The following is a 19,081-nucleotide window of genomic DNA, read 5'->3' as shown; positions in this document are numbered from 1 at the left end:
TGCTCTTGAACTCCTGAGCTCAAGGGATCCACTAGCTTTGGCCTCCCAAAGTGCTGGGATTACAGGCATGAGCCACTGTACCCAGTCTGGTTAAATATTTACTCCATGTGCCTGACAAAATGGCTGGATGTAAGAGATACTTGATAAGTATTTGATGAATGAATAAATTAACAAATAGGTAAGACAGAATGTCAAACTGTGTGGATATTCACATTTTTCATGTGGAAGTTTATTAGCAAAGATGGTTACAATAATTTTTTCCATTTCCATATATATGCCATTTTGTAATATGCTCTGCCATTTGTCCCATCAAGAGGTGGAATTGATTTCTCCATACCATCAATCAGGGGTTGGTCATGCAACATGCTTTGGTCAACGAGGCAAAAGCCATACAAAAAAAGGCCTGAAAGCTACTGTTGCTTTGGGGCTCACCCTTTTATAGGACAGAATTCTCCAACTATCACACTTAGAAACTTGGACTAGCCTACTGGAGGATAAGCCTCCAGGGATCAGAGATGTTCTGACCCATCTGAGACCCCTAAACTAACCAGCTCCCAGATGACCTGCCAGCTGACTATACCTCCATGAGTGACTCCAGGGGAGACCAGCAGAAGAACCACCAAGCTGAACTCAAACTGCTGATGCCCCCACACCCAGAATTGTAAGCAAACAAAATAGTGTTTATTTCATACCATTAAGTTTTAGGTAGTTTGTTATACTTCAATATGTAACTGACACATTTAATTAACTGAAGTTTATTTTCCATAGATGATCTCAAAGCCAACGACAATAGGATCAGCAGATGTGGAGATGTCATTCTATTTTGGGACTGTAACTCACCCAAGTAAGAGTTCTGGGGATCGATACCATCTGGTCGCAACGTACTCTGTGTAATTAGCATTATTGCCTTCTGATAGATTACGAGCAAAACCTGAAAGATAGAGAAGTCCAAAGCTGTAACTTCGAAAAATAAATAATAATTCATGTTGGTAAAATATTTCAGTGCTAGTAATACTTTAAACAACATCAAAAGAATGTGATGACTATTCTTGCATGGGCTATTTATTAATAATATCCTTATCTTAAAAAGTTAGTAGAGTGTTCCTATGTCAATTGAAAGACATACAATGTATTCGCTTCAAATCTAGTCTCTTCACTATGCTAAAGAAATCCATGTTTTCAAAGTCACTCCATGCATTTATAATTATTCAGAGTGTACTTTTAAATCAGCTCTCTCAATAAATCCAAACCTTAGGAAAAAAATGAAATGAAGTCCCCACAAAAGCTAGAAATCAAAGTCAAACTAGCATATTGTAGATGGTCATTAATTTTGCTATGTGGCACTTACACAGTATTTGCATATGTATTGTTGCTGAGCAGTTCTGGCCCTAACATAAACAGTAATGGAAACAAAGCAGGCCAAAATTAGTATAATTTCCTAATGACTGAGCATATTAGGGATATCTTAGTTACCAATTACAGACTCTATCACAACTTTTACCCCCACCCTTTCAAAAGGTTTTAGGGCCACTGCATAGCCACAAAATAAGGCAGGAGGATAAGTTAATCATCCATCTAACTCACCAAACACAACATAGGTTCACTGTGAACAGTTACAGCAAATCAGAACATTAAAATTAAGAGTAAAAATTAAGGTGTACATCAGTTTTGAGACATGGAAAATAGCGTTTCTTAAAATGAAACAGCAATAAATAACAACAATCACAGCACAAGACAAAACCTCCAACTTCGGATAATCAGTGTTTCTTCATAAGACATGCTTTGAATAAATATTTGTATTTTTGAATGGGGTTCTTCAAGTCAGACCAAAAGCTGCGTGCTCTGGGAGGGGAAACAATTAGGAAGTCCTTGCTAGGGATACACGGGACACAGAATGTCACATGTGGTGCTGCCAGAAGGAACTTCCTGACCATTCACAACAGCCTTTTCTCTGAGAAATAATGCCAGACCAGGAGTACTCTTTTCCTACTATTAACCATTCTATAGGCATTATTTTATATTTATAACTTGCTTTATATTTTCAGTAACTTAAGTCTCCGTTTTGGGTGGTAATCACAATTACAGACAGGAAATCAGAAACAGATGCGATTCCTGAAAATCATAATGCTAAGAAAATGCTAAAAATGCTACAATCAAAATCTTTTAGATCTAGTATTCAATATTTCCTTTATCCTAAGCACATTCTTTAAAAATTTAGGATATAGCAAGACTCTTTTACATACTAGTCCTTATCATAAAGTATGGAGAAAATTAGCTCCCATAAAACATTTTTTCTCAGGCAAACAGGTTGATAATATTCAAAACCTTTGAAAATATTAAGTGACAAGAGCTACACATTGCTTCCAATTGCTACAATGGACAAAGTGCATAGGTGATGAATGTGTAATTATGAAATATTTGACATTTAAATATTAAATATGAAAAAAGACATTTAAAAAATCAAGTGTTTATTTTTCAGAATACAGGTTAGACAAAACTATAATTTTAAAAAGTGACCCATGAGCTAAACAACCTAACATACAATCTAAAATTTTTTTCTGAATTATTTTAATTTAAATGTTTAACTGAGATTAATACAGAGTTATCTACATGGGAGACATAGACAATTTTCTACTAGGAGAGAGTACAACTAAAAAAATTTCCCTATACATTCAATCAAGAGCTGGAATATTATACATTACTAATCCCATTCACTGAACATTTAGAGGGAACAAATGAAAATGCTCTAAAAATGTCTTTTGACTTTATAGATATATAACTATTGCATATACAAAAGACTTATGTGTATTTATAGAGGAATACTTTTGGTGTTTATGATTAAACCTGGAACAACTATCAACATTAAAAAAATTTTGTGAAGTTATCAGGCATTAGGCTTATATGTGTATTTGCTTTGAACTAATTCTTATTAAACAAAAACCATATGACAAATTTTTTTAAATAGTAGACAATACTCTGAAAAGAAAGAGCAGTACTCCTCTAGCAATCAAGTTTTCAACATATGACTCAAAAGAATGTTCCTCTACCAATTTAAGTCAAAACATATTAATTACTTTTAATATTCCTTTAAAAACTACCTATGTGTTACAATAAATTAATTCTGTTAAGTACCAGGACTTAATTTCTTTTTAACTTACCAAAGTCGCACAGTTTTAGGACATCATTGTGGCTGATTAAGAGATTTTCTGGTTTTATATCTGGAATGTCAAGATTAAAAAAGGAAAATTAGTAAAAATGTTATATGTTCTCCTGATTGACACTGTTAGATCACTGCAACAGCATCTAATTAGAAATATCTAGAGTAATTTGAATAGAAAACTGTGGCAGCAAAAAGAAAAGTAACACATTTTATGCTGGTACATAAAAGTTTCAATGAATTTCTTTTTCAGAAACATGCAGGCCACAATTTCAAAAATAATTTTTTCCTTTTTAACTATTAAAAGGATTAACTGGATCTCTGAAAGAATTTTAAGAATAATTAAATCTAGGCCAATACATTTAAAAAAACTATTACTTCATAAAATACTAATAATACCAATTTTTGGAGATAGAAAATATTTACACTCACAAGTACTTTAAAATGAGAATAAATAGCTAGCATTATATTTACTGGAGAAAAAATACAAGATATGCTTTCTGTTACATTCTTCTACATAATTTCTATATTTACATCTCTTTAGCTTTTCCACATGGTTCACAATTATCAATGTCTAATGCTGAAGCCACACTGGATGAGTCAAATTAAGATTTCTAATTTTTTCCATGTTTTGAAGATATGGTGGGAGTTAAGTAGAAATTCACAGAAAATACAGCTGAATTCTCTCCTTGGGAGGCATCTCACAATTGTATTTTTAGAGTAGAATACCCATCATTTATATCATATGGTAGAAGTGCAAATGGAGAAAGGGCAGAGGTAGTAAAATCTGTAGATTTCAAATCATGGTTTCTACCATTAATTCGCAACCACTGATTCACTATGCATGTAACCAAATCACAGCATCATGACGGAAATGCACCTAATTCGGATCCTCATTAATATCCTCAAACTACATTATAGACTGTTACTAGAATCATTACCCTAGACACTAGATGTCCAGTTGATGTGGAGATCTACCCATGCTACCAACAACCTTGATAAAGTAACTGCTATGAGAATCAAATACAAGAGAAGTGTAAACTGTTTCTAGGAATAACAGATGTTAGCATTCTTCCTATGACCTTTAAATTATTCTAACAAGTGAGACTATTTTTAAAGTGATATCCTTGTGCGTTTATGTATAGGTAAATTAAAATATAGCATTCTTTTATCTGCTAATTCAAAGACAAAAAGTAGATACTGCAATATTTTTTGATAAATATTTAGGGTCACTGTTGTATCAGTTTGTGTCCCACTACTGTAAAACTCTGCAATGCAAGAGAGATTATCAGGAGAAGATAATAGGTACAGAGTCAAAGATGATGCTGAGCAAGTAATTTCCCTTTCATTGCTATAAACCACCCACTTCATGGCAGTAAAGGACAAAACAGTTTATGGGAGTATAATTATGACCTTTTTGCAGGGTGATCATGCCTGCAAATGCAGACAATGGGCACTTTTCACTAACATGTAGGGAAAATTAGGAGGTGAAGGTACACACTGGAGATTGCTGGTGTAAGAAGGAATGAGACATGAATGCCAATAGGAGCCAGTGAACTTAGGGACCACCTATATGAAGCCTGATTTGGAGTTGTTCACATTACCTGGTCTATGTGCAGGATCAAGACTATAGAGATCAACATTTTGCTCTTCTCCTATACCCAAGTAAGTTTCAAAGTTCACACTTGTTGAGTTCTCTTATATCACTAGGCATTTCTACAGTTGGGAGTGGATCTATAATGCAACTGTAAAGATCTCACCACAATATCCAAATAAATTTGTAATCCATTCTTTTGGTGACAGAAAAGGAGATTCAGAGAGCAAATGACTTCTCATATCTTGTACTTTCAAAATATACTTAATTTAAATGGCAATGTCAATGCTTATGAAAATATTCTTTAAGATAGTAACGTCTGAAATACTCTTAACTTTATTTGATGTTTTAATATTTTCCATTTAAAAAAATCTCATACTCACCTCTATGGACAATATCATTCTTATGACACCAGTGAATAGCCTTGATTAGCTGATAGATGTAGCTTTTCACTTTCTCAGGTGGAACTCCATTGGGCATTTCTTCCAGCAATTCGAGCATATTCTAAAAATTAAACAGAGTCATTAATTTCCCAAATTGGGTAGGCCCATAAATTATGTATTAACAATTTTATAATGCATCTAGAATAATTCATCCAATACAGAGCATGTATTTTTTTTTTATTGTTTTGCTTTCTATATACAACTTTTTCATGCTGAATCAGGATTAAAATTGGGTATTTCTTTTATGAGAAATTCCATTTCTACTATTCCCTAATGCTACCCCAAATAATAACCCTGTATACTTTCCACTCTCCTTTAAGGTTTTCAGGCATTATTTTAGAATAATTTGAAGAGAAAAGCAATACAATGTAGAAATATGACACTGTAATGTATAAAGTGGGGAAAGAATCATTTTAACACAGTGTGCTACATCTCTGCAATAGAACCTTGTGATAAAAATCTGGCTTTGAAAATACTTCTGGAAGATCTGGGTAATACTCATAAAAGAAAAAAAAATCTCTAAAATTAAAAATGATCAATACATTTAGTACAAAAATTCAAACAGGCCACCAGAAAATACTGTTGAAATAAAAAGTCACAGGCCCCATACAATTCAATACTCAAAACCTTAATTTGGAGTCAGAGACCATTATAAAAAAAATTCATGCAAAATTTTTTATTATGTGGAAACTCCACTTAGCCAGTCTCTATTGAATTTCCAGATTAACAAAACATTCTCCTTTCCCACTGTAAAGTACAAGGCCCATGGCACAAACATAGCTTATTTTATGTAGGCAACCATCCAGGACAGCAGTTTTCAAAGTGTGACCTGTGGATCTGTGGGATCTCAGACCTTGCAGAGGGTCCATGAAGTCAAAGCTATATTCATAAGGTAGACTATGACATTGGCCTTTTTCACTGCGTTGGCATTTACACTGATGGTACAAAGCAACAATGGGTAAACTGCTGGCACCTCAACATGAATCAAGGCATTGGATTCTTTAATCCAATTAAACCTTGCCTCTAAAAAAGAAAACAGAAGTTTTAGTTCTAAGGACATCCTTGATGAAGCAGTACAAAATATTACTTTGACTAAGTTTCAATTCTTGAGTACATGTCTTTTTTGGAAATCTGCATAAAATGGCAGACTGCACATAAAGCCCTCCTGGTGCACATGCGCCATCTGTACAATGGCTGCCCTGAGGAAAAGCACTTGAAAGATTGAGATGCAAGCTGAACGAGCTGCTTTACGTGGAATGCCATTTTTTACTTTAAAGAATAACTGACATACAAACTTATCTATGTTAACAGGCAATAGGTTTATTGTTATTTTTAAATGAACTAATATTTTTATATTGCTCAGTCATGACTAATATGAGAAACACTAATAGATAAAATACACATAAAAAGCTCTTAGGGTTCCCAATAATTTTCGGAGTGTGAAGGGGCCGTAAGATCAAAAAGTTCGAAATTCATTGCACTAATTTGGCCTCACGATTTTGTTCCCACCATTCAAGTTGTATACCTATAAAGACTCAGTTGTATTTACTCTCATGCCTATCTATTAATAGGCATGAGAGATGCACTTATTATTTTAATATAATTAAATACCACATAAACCAATGAAATAATGTTTTTGTTTAAAAAAGAGTTGCTGTTGATAAGAAAACAAAGTTGAATACTTTACAGAGGCTTAATAAAGGAGAAGCCACTAAACTTGTTGCCATCTAATCAAATATGAGACAACTACAAAACACTGGCAAGGGATGGGTGCTGGTGGGAACAAGCATGTCCACTGAAGGATTCTGCATGGAGATTGCTTTGCAGATGTTTTTAAGCATTTGCTTTACGTTAAAGATGCATTACAGGTATGATGTATGTAAAAAAGACCCATCAGAATTTCAGAAGAGCAATATGCAAAAGCCCTTGACCCCGCCTTTATAGTGTGGTAAATGAATACATACAGTATTTATATTACCAATTAAACATTTTAAGTATGTATGCATCGTTTTTTGATTCTCCATTTGAATTCTCTTTTTCAATTAACAAATTTATAGGCAGTCCCAAATGCATAGGTGGAATAGGAAGGCTTTGTAATATAGAAAACAAATTGTATCTCTTGTTTCCTATTCCATTCTAAATTTCTAAGTGGCAGAGATACTGTCCTCCAGCATCCAGTCTTCCCTTACTCCGCAGGAACATAATTTTCAAGTGGAGGCCTAGCTGCCCAGAACAAAGAGTACATTTCCCTTCTGCCTTGCAGCTAATGTAGTCACGAAACTATGTCCTGGCCAAGGGGATGTCACAGCTGGAACTCTATCCTGACCTTTAGGACAAGGGTCACACCTCAGCGTGGTGGAGCAGAGCTGCCACACACTAGTCCTGTACTGCCCTACCTTTGTATTTATACGTGAGGGTAGTATACACAGAGACCCAGGATTATAGAGGTTTAAGCCTCTGTAATCCTGGGTCTCTGTTACCAGCCCCTTACCCCTTAGAGCACTTTCCCCTTGCTCTCCTGAGACTTACTGTTAATTATAAGGCACTGACACTAATGTGGCAAGTATGACAGACATGTTCTACCTAAGAACCACAGGGTCGGAGGACGAATCTTAGGCCTGACTGTCAGACAGACAGACAGTTCTAGTAGCAGCTCAGCCATTTACCAGCAGGGAGATTGCAGACACACGAAATTGCCTCTCCCAGTGAGGAAACAGGCACACAGAGGTGACTTCTCCATTTGTTATACTAAATTATTATTATTAATGAACAATCACCATGAGAATAGAAATAAAAAAAGATAAACTAAAATAGATGTCAAAATTTTCTTACTTGGTAGTGTAAACTGCAAACTGCATGATTATTTGTGATAATGAAAAAATAAAGAGCAGCCAGGCATGGTGGTGTGCGCACCTGTAGTCCTAGCAACTCAGGAGGCTGAGGTGGGAGATTTGCTTGAGCCCAGGAGTTTGAGGCTGCAGTGTGCTATAATCACACCTGCAAACAGCCACTACACTCCAGCGTAGGCAACATAGTGAGGCCCCATCTCTAAAAACAATTTTTTAAAATAAAGGACATCTGATTTCCCCTGGAATTCTAATATAGCAATTCTTTATTTTAATAGAACTTTCTTTTAAAAACCAACTTTTAGTTTTATTTTGGTATGGAAGCTACCTTAGAGGAATGTATAAATTGACACACAAAAAGAAACTTAGATTCTGGAAAAGGAACATATAGCAGTGGTTTAAGGCTACAAAGAACCTTCTAGCAACTTCCCAGTTTTTCTAGTAATGAAATTATTACATGTATTTTTTTTTTTTTTCCAAAAAATAACTTGTAAAGGCTGAATGCATTCAAAGCCACATTACTAGTCAGTTACCTTGGCAATACTGCTTTCCATTTGGTTATGACAATGTCAATGCTGTCATTTATGGTATAGCAAGCACCTGGGTATAGACCTGCAGCAAACATAAACCTCTCCAGCTTCAACCTTCTTTGGACAATAGCATAGGAATTGGTAGGAGCCACCTGTTTACTCACCAAGGAAACCTGCTAAAAGGTTTGCCTGGCTCTAGTTTCTTCTACGATTATTAAAGTGTTTATCTGTTTAAATTCTTGACCATAATAACTGCTGTAGGTCAGCTGCTCCCCAAGAAATTTCTCTTTTTTTTTTTTTTTTTTTTTTTCCAGAGACAGGGTCTCACTATCTTGCTCAGGCTATTCTTGAACTCCTGAGGCTCAAGTGATCCGCCTGCCTCAGCCTCCCAAAGTGCTGGGATTAAAGGTGTGAGCCACTGTACCAGGACCCTCTCCAAGAAATTTCTAGGCACACATTATTGACTACTGTAACATATATTTGCCCTTAGGTCATGTTGTTAAAATTGTCACTAATAAGGTGACCATTTTTCAAGGCACGCTAAGGCGAGTGCACAGACAGCTCAAACAATGTGTGCTTTTCTTTCTTTTTCCCATGCTTGCAATTCCTGACTCATGGTCTCATCTACCATTTCAAGCCTCACCTTAGGCCTCCTGGCACAGCTCCTATCCTCAGATAAAGCCAAAGCACTGGCAGTTCACAAAAGCTGCTTCCTGGGCCCACTCATTTCCCCAGCCTGGGTCTCATTCAATGTGGTATCTTACACAGCCTCTTCCAGCCTATACCATCACTGTCAGTTTACCAGTGTCTCCTTCAGAGGCCTTGTTCACACTTAATTAAATCAAGCCTAAAAATTACTTTTGAACATAGAGTTTAAGACTTCAGAAGCCAAATCAGTATATTTTTTAAACTTATGATTATCTCTACACAGTTTAATTGTACAAAATTCTTAAATATATTTCAGAACTTCTAATAATTATGAAGTTTTATTTTTAAAGTCCTCAGATTATGAGTACATTGATAAGAAATATTAGATAACAGTACTTTCTTAATGCAGAAACAGCCTTAAATAAAATAATCAGGCAAATCTGCACATTGGCAATTAATGACTTACTTTTTCAACATACTCAAACACCAAGTACAACTTTCCCCTCCGACGAAATGCTTCCTTCAGCTCCACAATGTTTTCCTGCTTGAGAGTCCGAAGCATTTTAAGCTCTCGTAAAGTCGTTTCCTTGACTTCTTCATTTTCTAGAATGTAAACAATGGTGAAAAGAGTAAAATGAAAACTTTCAAACTACTATTCAAAGAATTCCAAGAACACTGAAAACATCCCAGTTTCACTTTCCACTTTGAGTACTTCCGCATAAGAAGTTCCAGAATGAAATATTAAATAACATGTTTTCTGGTTGAAAGGATCAAGAATAATAGAAGAAACGGTTTACTTGATCAGCACAAACTTGATTTTCTGCTTATATATTTTTATGCTCTTTTTACTACAGTGTATGTGTAAAAACACACTTATAGATACAAGATATGCATCCATTGTCATTTGAACTCTAACACTCTATACTAGGAAAGAAAGATTAAAAGGGCCATAAGGAATCAAAAGTGTCAGTGTGCAGAGAAATCTCTATGCGGCCAGCATCTGTAGTAGTTGATGTTTTTAAAGATGGTCTGAAGCTTTGGCCTAAAAGAGTGTTTTATTCCTCAGGCTGCATGAGTCACCTCAGGGAGAAGAGGTCATGCGCCAAGTATCTACAATGCAAGTCACAGCCAAGTTGCAGGGAATTCTGAGAATGTCTAATCTTCTCTCTGAACATCAGCTGCTATAGGTTCCTGCTGTCCTCCCTGTGGCATGTCCATCTGTCCATCCCAGATGGTGTAGCTGTTCTGGGATGGAGAATTTATGCTGAACCAATAGATCCTCTTCCATACCATCAACTTCATTCATGATAACCTCTGTGGTCATGGAGGAAGGAAAGAAGTTGTATTAACTCTAATGGATTAACTGGCAGGAGAATGATGAAAATATTTCTATTTAAATGAGTTTTTATTATACCTTTAGATTTAGCCTGGAAATCCTAACTACCATGTTTTTGCATATATGTACCAGGATACAGGATCATAATCCCTCATCTATAATTCCAAAATCCAAAACACAGTCTAAAAACTGAAAGTTTTTTCTAAGTTTGGAGCAAATTCACTGAGGTAACACCTGAATTGACATGAGACTACTTACAGTCTTTGTTTATCCCATCCAATATGAACATTCATATGTTGCACTATAGAAATACTACTTAATTACTGGGTGCTATGTATTATAACATGCCCCATGTCCATTCTAAAATCAAAAAATTATGAATTCGAAAACACATGTGGCCACAGGCTTTTGGATAAGGGCCAGAATCCCAGCTGGAGAGCTGTGTGACCCTCAGGCTCAGACCTGTCTTTCAGTGTGAGGAGGAGGAAAATGGAGTGTGAAGATAGGGGCATGGAAGTCTAATAAATACACTCTCTAGAAAAATGGCTCTCTAAGCAAGGCACGCAGGACAAAAAAGGCTAAATGGACGCCAAAGGGAGAGGGGAGATTCAAAATGCAGAGCCGGGAGTGTTTCCTCAGATTATTTTCTATTCCAGCCCCCTTTCCCAACCTCCACTCAAACTGAGTTTAAAGAAAAGGGACTGACATAAAAGCAAGGGCTTCGTAGCACCCGAGTATCCATAACAAACTGAAAGCATAGAGTCAACACTCCCTTGTGAACTGATTACATAAGTGAAGTATTCTACTTTAGCCAGAAGGCTATTGGAGAACTCTGGAACACAGATTAGGATCAAGAGAGATACTGTCTATGAGAAGACAAGAACCAGCAGTAGGAAAGGCCAACTGTGGCATAAGCAGTGAATTACTTGGCTCACACCAAGGCGGTCAACAGGGAACTGGGTACTTACAAGGGAAAGAGCATGACAGTGGATGCCACCCGGCAGTGGGTGAATGTCTGAGATGCAATCACAGATATTCCAAAGTGGCTTGGAGGATTGGGAGGAGACAAAGGTCCAGGTGTTCTGCAAGTTGGGGCTGAGCCAGAGCAATGTTGTTCTGTGACCATTAGAATGCTAAGGTAGTTGCAGCTCTTGAAGCCCAGGGAACACCAGCAGTTTCCTAAAGAAGCAAGATTGGGAACATGCTTCTCTTGATAGTCCCCCTGAGTTACTCGAGATTGGGATAATCAAACTAAAATCCATCTATCTCGAAGAGACAGAATAACACACTGATCTCAAATAAGAAACAAATTATCTAACAAGGGACTAATTTAACAAGAGACAAGTCTACTAATTACTGATGACCTGGTCCTCGCCTGCCTTTCCATCCCCATCTCATGTCCCTCTCCCCCTCCCTCACCTCCATTTTTCAGTTCCCAAAATAGCCCCAAACTTGATTTTTCCACCTTAATGGCCTTCAGAGTTGCTCCCTCTGCCTACAATGCTCAGTCTACTACCTAGGCTCTTGATAGGGCTCGCTCCTTCAGGTTTTAGTTTAAATGTCACTCCTCCAGAGCCTTCCCAGACCACCAAAGAAAGAAGGCCCCATCCTCATTATTCTTTGTCACAGTTCTGGACTTTTTTTCACAGAACTTCTCACCATTTTTCTTGATACATTTGTTTGCTTAGTGGTATAAATCTATGCAGCCACCCCTGCTAAATCAAGAGCTCAAGGAGGACAGGACTCAGTTCTTCTGTTCAGCAATATACACCAGGACTGTACCTGACATAAAAAGAGGTGATCAATACATTCTTCCTACATGAATGCTTTATCTGGGGCCATAAGGAAACTCTGCTTATACATGACTAGCTCTTCCTCACTTCAGCCACAGCAAGGGAGGGCAAACAATAGACACTTTGCCCTCTCAGTTTTCTTACAGCACTGCCAATTTCCTCAAGTACCACTTATCAGGCAGTAAAAGAAACTGAATTTCTTTTTTCCCCTATTCACCTCTGTCCCTAGGTGTCTTCTACAGTGTGTGATTAGAAACAATGGAGGATACAGAACACTGACAGTGCTCAGGGTCAAGAACACATACCCATACATGCACACAAACACATAAATAGACATAAAACCATTCAGAGCATCCAGAAGCTATGCTGGAGCTGGGTACAAATAAATGTTGCCACAAAGTCACTAAATAAATACAGCTAGTGTATCATCCTTAATCACATGCTTGGTGAATTCTTGGTACTGGAAATGCAAATGAAACATCATCATATTTGTTACCAACTTGTGGCAATTTGACTTTGCTAATGGATAAACCCTCTTCAGAATGGCCGCATAGGAATGGTTTTAGTAGAAAAACAGTGGACTAGGACTAGGGAGACCTAGATTCTGGACTCAGCCTTTTAATCAACTAACAGTCCGCCATGCAACTTTAGGCAAGCCACTTAACTCTTCATCAGTAAAAGAAACAAGCATATGCCTCCATCTCTCAAAAATCCTATTGCCTTTTTGAAATCTAATAATCTATTATTTCTTTTCATAAAATCTTATTGATTACGAGCCTAAACTTCATATAACATGGGTGCTTTGTTATACATACGTTATTTGAATCTGTATTGACTCCACCTAACAATGGTTAGAGAAGATAATGAATCATCAAAAAGAAGCACACAAAATTACTTAGAATGTAGTGTCCAAACAACCTCATTTGAGCAGCTGTTTTAGGAAAGAAAGGCTTCTCTACTTTATTCCAGTAATAGTATTAAAAGTTGAGGTAAACACTTGAGCACTAAGATTGCAAAGAATGGGAACAGGCAAGAAGTGGAACTAATTCCCTAAGTTCAAGCAAAATGGGCACTCTTCAGTACTGGGTACATCCTATAATTTTGTTTTTCTAAGTACTTTGAAGGTTCTTGGCCTGCCCTGCACTTTATGATGAAAATTGTGCAACTATATTATCAGATGATGGTGGGGGGAGGGGAAGGCAGGCACATTCCAATTACACAAGCTTCTCTTCTCAGAGGTACACAAAGTAACAAAGCATTTTCTAAGGCATTACAAAATGCCTTAAAAAAGCATTCAGTTAAGGCATTTTCAAAAGATGGTAGCAGAGCCCACTGAAATGAGCACAAAAATCACTGCCATCTAGTTGGATTAATCCCTGTGGATTGTTTGTCTAGGCTAGGGTTCTTTATCAAGGCTGGGCTCCAGTTTACAAATGAAGAAACCAAGTCTAGGAAGGATAACTTTCTCAGGGTGTGTGAGCTGAGGGTCACATTCTACCTCATAGTCTGAGTAGAATACAGGGACAAAGGTGGCATAGTACAACACAGTAAGTTTTGGAAAGTGAGTCACAGTACCCAGGTTCAGGTCTAACTATGCTACTGTTTAGCTGAATGGCAAGACAGCATAGTATGGGTGGAAGAAAAACTCAATGAAGATCCTGGATCAGCATTTTAGCCGCAATTATTCACAAACAAGCTATACAACTTTGGGCCTGAGGTCCATCATCTGTATACTGGGGGGCTGAGTTATACTAGATTATTCGGAAGGACTCCTCCTGAGTCCATACTTCTATGTGATGCCTGATTATGTGCATGCTGACCCACCCTGTCATCAGTTACCGCTGAGGGAGTTTAGCTTAACACAGGATCAACTCTGACAAAGTTATGTGCAGATATATAGAAACCCTACTACTGAGGACAAAATGGCAGGGTTTAAAAGGATGTTAAGTAAAAACAAAAAACCGTCCTACTTCTAAATTTACCAGTAAGGCAAGGTAACACACCTAAAAATCAAGAGCGATTTGCTAAAGTAAAAGAGAACAATTCTTAAGAAGAAAGATCACAGGAGCAAAGGAGATTCAAAGATAAGTAATGAAAAGAGAAAAATCTAAAGATGAGCAGAAACTCTATTGTATATCTATTTTTAAAGAACTGTGGGCTTAGAAAGGAAATCCAGGAATAGCTGTAACCTACTTTGTGAAATCACAGACCTGACATTTTTGTATAGCCAAAGAGCCCCCTGCCCCCAAATGGACCTTTAAACAGATAAACTGATAAAGAAAAATCAACCCATTCTTGATGAAAACCACAGGGATGCCATATTTGAGTCTGGTTGCTCTTATTAAAGAAGGGACATCAACAGACAGACAATGTGGCTGAGGAAGTTTGAATGCTAGTGCTACTGTTACATACACGAAGAAGGATGTGGACCCTCCAATCTTTAGAGATGAAGAACAGGTAAAAGCACAGTAAGGAGGAATTTATTAAATCACAGAAGACACAAAATGATCACTAGAAGAATCCTGAAGAATCCTGAAGTTTGAAAGAGATCCATGTTGAACATGAAAAGGAAGTGTGGTGAAATCATGACTAGCCAGAATGCTCAAGTTCAGTTAAATTATTTGTTTAATCAAGGTTTGGACTTTTTGTTTCAAGGCCTCTTTCACACAGAAATCAGGCTCATGAATTTAAGGACTCCGGGTTATAAACTCTGGTTTTGTACCATTATATAAAATAAGAGACCAGAGTACTACTGATCCAGAGACCAGTAGAGAGCTTTCTAGTGTCTGGGTAAAAAGAAGAATAAAATAAATTAGAAGACAGAACAGGTGATCAATGAAATGTTTTCTAATAATTAAGAAGAATGTGTCCATTCCAAGAGGGAAATAGGTCTCTATAGAAAACATTAAGCAGCAGAATATGAAATGCAAGCAATTTTATTTTACATAAAAGCAGAGACACAACCTAAGTTTCATCTTAAATGTAGACTACTGTACAGCTCCCTAGAGTCAGCCTCCTTACCATGCACAGAGGCCCAGTGACAAGTAGAGAGGATCTCTCTTCACCCCATCACCTTACATTTAAGAAAAGATGGAAAAGTCTAAGGAAGCAAAAAGAAGGTCCAAATGCATATCAAAAATAAATTTTATAAAATAGGTTCTCCTAAAGTAAAGGTTGGACAGACAATATTTTGAATTCTTGCTGGTCCAAAGCTATGTAATCAAAATCAGCACTCTTGGATTATTTAATAAATTGAGGACAGCAGACACTTGTACTTGTGTATGCATGAGAATGACAATCCAATAATGATACATCATCTGAACATCATTGTAGAAGACGGGAGTCATAGGAAGGACAGAAGAATTGGGCTAAATTTATAATTTATACATAGTCTGAAAAGTGCCTTTTAATTAAATAATCTCTATTATCTTTATGGTCTATGGTCATTTTTTCCCTTCTCAGAAAATCCAAATAATGAGCAGAACTATTAGGTTGGTGCAATGGCAAATATCACAATTACTTTTGCACCAATCTAATAATACAATGGAGACATCTGGTTGGTCAGATGTTTACCAGATAAAGTTCTCTGTGGGAACTTAATAGCCAAGCTTATAATAACGTCATTTAGAGTATCTTAAAGAACTCATCTGGGCCAGGTGTGGTGGCTCATGCCTGTAATCCCAATACTTTGGGAGGCTGAGGAGGGCGGACCACCTGAGGTCAGGAGTTCGAGACCAGCCTGACAAACATGGTGAAACCCCATCTCTACTAAAAATATTTTAAAAATTAGCTGGGCATGGCAGGAGGCACCTGTAATCCAAGCTACTTGGGAGGCTGATGCAGGAGAATTGCTTGAACCCAGGAGACGGAGGTTGCAGTGAGCCGACATGGTGCCACTGCACTCTAGCCTGGGCGACAGAGTGAGACTCCCTCTCAAAAAACAAACAAACAAACAAACAAAAAAAAAACAAAAAACCCAACAACCTCATTATTGGAGACCCCAAATTTATGATGAAGTGTCAACGAGCAGAAGTCATCAAAGTAAGAAAAACTTAACTAATGAAGTAAGCTCAGACAAAAATTTGTCATCACTCAAACATTCTTCCCTTTTAACAGGAGTCTATATCCCCAAGTCAGGGTGTTAAAGTCTTTAAGGGAGAATCACGGGCAAAGACACTGATAAATTATCTGATAGAATTATATCTGCTAACAATTAGAGAATAAAAACCTCGAAAAGGCAAGGCGTGGTGGCTCATGCCTGTAATCCCAACACTTTGGGAGGCTGAGGCAGAAGGGTCTCTTGAGCCCAGGGGTTCAAGACCAGCCTGAGCAACACAGCGAGGCCTCATCTCTACAAAAAATGAAAAAATTAGCTGGGAGTGATGGTGTGCACCTGTAGTCCCAGCTCCTTTGGGAGGCTGAGGCAGGAAGACTGCTTGAGCCCAGGAGTTCAAGGCTGCACTGAGCCATGACCATGCTACTGCACTCTATCCTGGGATACAGAGCAAGACCCTGTCTCTGTCTTTCTCTCTCTCTCTGTCTCTCTCTCTCTCTCTCTCTCTCACACACACACACACACACACACACACACCCCTAAAAAAGAAGAAAACACATAGACAGGAATAAAAAAAGAAAAAAAGAAAGAAAACTGACAAAGCTTTCTGTATATTTCTTAATGACCCTCTTTTCTGTAGAAGCTATTCACTGGCCTAGCCTACAATTTTACTGCAAAAACTGCTCCTCCTCCCAAAAAAGTTAACACTTGATTGTTTCTTGAAATAGCATATTAGTTGCTAATATAACCTAAATTGTGTTAACTATAAACTTATTTTCATAATTTTAGTTTCATTTTACCCACTTAAAGTCCCAATATAAACTTTTATTTACTATGAAATTTTGGTTCCCATTTTAAATAGTGATCTATCATCCTGGGATACAAAATATAGTTTCACAAACATTTTACACATATGAATTTGTGAACATATGACTTTAACAAGAAAGTAGGACATTAGCATAATCTTTTAAAGCTACCAGAAGTTAACATGTACTCTCACAAAATATTCCGTGTTATCAGTGAGAGAATAGATGGTCACCAACTTACAGTGGTTTGACTTCAATTTTTTGACTTTACGACGGTGTGAAAGCCATATGCGTTCAGGAGAAACCATACTTCGAATACCCATAAAATCATTCTGGTTTTCACTTTCGCTAAAGTATTCAATAAATTACACGAGATATTCAACACCTTACTATAAAATAGGCTTTGTTATATGATTTTGCCCAATTATAGGCTAATGTAAGTATTCTGAGCACATTTAAAGGGGGCTAGGCTAAAGCTAGGATGTGTGGTAAGCTGGGTATAGTAAAGGCTTTTTTTGAGACAGGGTCTCACTCTGTCACCTAGGCTGGAGTGTAGTGGCATGATCACAGCTCACTGTAGCCTCAACCTTCTGGGTTCAAGCAATCCTCCTACATCAGCCTACTGAATAGCTAGGACTACAGGCATGCATCACAATGCCTGGCTAATTTTTTAAAAAATTTTTTGTAGAGACATGGTCTCACCATGTTGCCCAGGCTGGTCTCAAACTCCTGGGCTCAAGCGATCCTCCTGCCTTGACTTCCCAAAGTGCTGCGATTACAAGTGTGAGCCACCACACCCAGCCAAAGCATTCTGTACATAAGAAGTTTTTCCACTTATGATGGGTTTATTGGGATGTTGCCTCATCACAAGTCAAGGAGCATCTGTACTGGATTAACTTGAACGTGGATCAGACCAAGTGCAGATCCTATTTCAGTTAACAATATTTTTACAGGATTATTTCGTTATCTTCACTAAGACTTTTAAACATTAGATCTAGATAATCACTGCCATAATATCAAAAGAATATTTTGAGAATAACTAATAAAGGGGATTAATGAGAGCTACATGACAATGAAGGCAATGTTATCATAACACTCTATTTTTTATTATAAATGGCAAAAATTTAAGATAATAAACTGATTGAGAATTAAATGGTTTACATAGGGATTGAATAGACATCCTTACCTGAATAAGACTATCTATGTACACTTCACACTCCAAAAGAGTTGTTTACCAAACATGTACCCTTTCTTTCCATTAAGCAAGACACTACTCCAGCAGGAGGAAAATGGTAAAGATAGAAAAGAGAGTACTAGTATCTCCCTGGGAGAAGTGTAAACAGCAGGAAAGTGGGCTGGACTGGAATGAAAAAGTTTATGAATAACTGGATATGTCTTCAGGTTCTAGCATAGAAATGTTTTGGAAGTATCCCTCTAGAAGTATGTGTAGGCAGTAGGTAGGTGTCATTGACAAGGTCAGGTGGGTGATAAGGCAGCATGCCTCTGAGGGATGGTGTGTGATAATGGTCTGGCAGAGATGAGGGCAGAGCAGATTAATGTTTTGTTGGTTCAATAAAATAAGGGGAGATCAAATGTTTTCCATGCCTAGACTATTCACGCACTCCCAACACCACATCTAGAAACAGTTTCTCTCACCTCAAAATGATCCAAGTTACATATCTCCATTCAGGCAGTAACTGCTTTCTACTGTGTTTTATTGTTATTTATACAGGTCTTAATTCTCCTAATAGGTCATACGCTCTTTAAAGTACCCACATCTGAACTCTCACAGCACTTCGCTCAGTGCTCAATGAATTTCAATGGATACCCTAGATTTCCACTCTAAAGGTATCATAACACATGTAAAAATATAT

At 37.2% G+C, this 19,081-nt stretch overlaps 1 protein-coding gene across 4 annotated transcripts in view; it reads right to left on the bottom strand.

The window, feature by feature from the left end:
- Window positions 1-19,081, bottom strand: part of CDKL5 (cyclin dependent kinase like 5) — a 209,824-nt gene that overhangs the window by 66,715 nt on the left and 124,028 nt on the right. For all 4 annotated transcript variants that reach the window (XM_032286023.1, XM_032286025.1, XM_032286022.1 and 1 more), the window contains exons 5-8: window positions 9,685-9,821; window positions 5,135-5,255; window positions 3,159-3,218; window positions 841-931 (exon numbers count right to left, since the gene is read on the bottom strand). In XM_032286023.1, the coding sequence (XP_032141914.1) occupies window positions 841-931; window positions 3,159-3,218; window positions 5,135-5,255; window positions 9,685-9,821 (409 nt within the window). The remainder of the gene's footprint in view (window positions 1-840; window positions 932-3,158; window positions 3,219-5,134; window positions 5,256-9,684; window positions 9,822-19,081) is intronic.

The sequence above is a fragment of the Sapajus apella genome, unplaced genomic scaffold (assembly GCF_009761245.1).
Source record: "Sapajus apella isolate SASKATOON/1434 unplaced genomic scaffold, GSC_monkey_1.0 scaffold17, whole genome shotgun sequence".
Classification (NCBI taxonomy): domain Eukaryota; kingdom Metazoa; phylum Chordata; class Mammalia; order Primates; family Cebidae; genus Sapajus; species Sapajus apella.
Note: the sequence above shows the minus strand (reverse complement) of the source record. Positions and strands in the feature narration are given on the sequence as shown.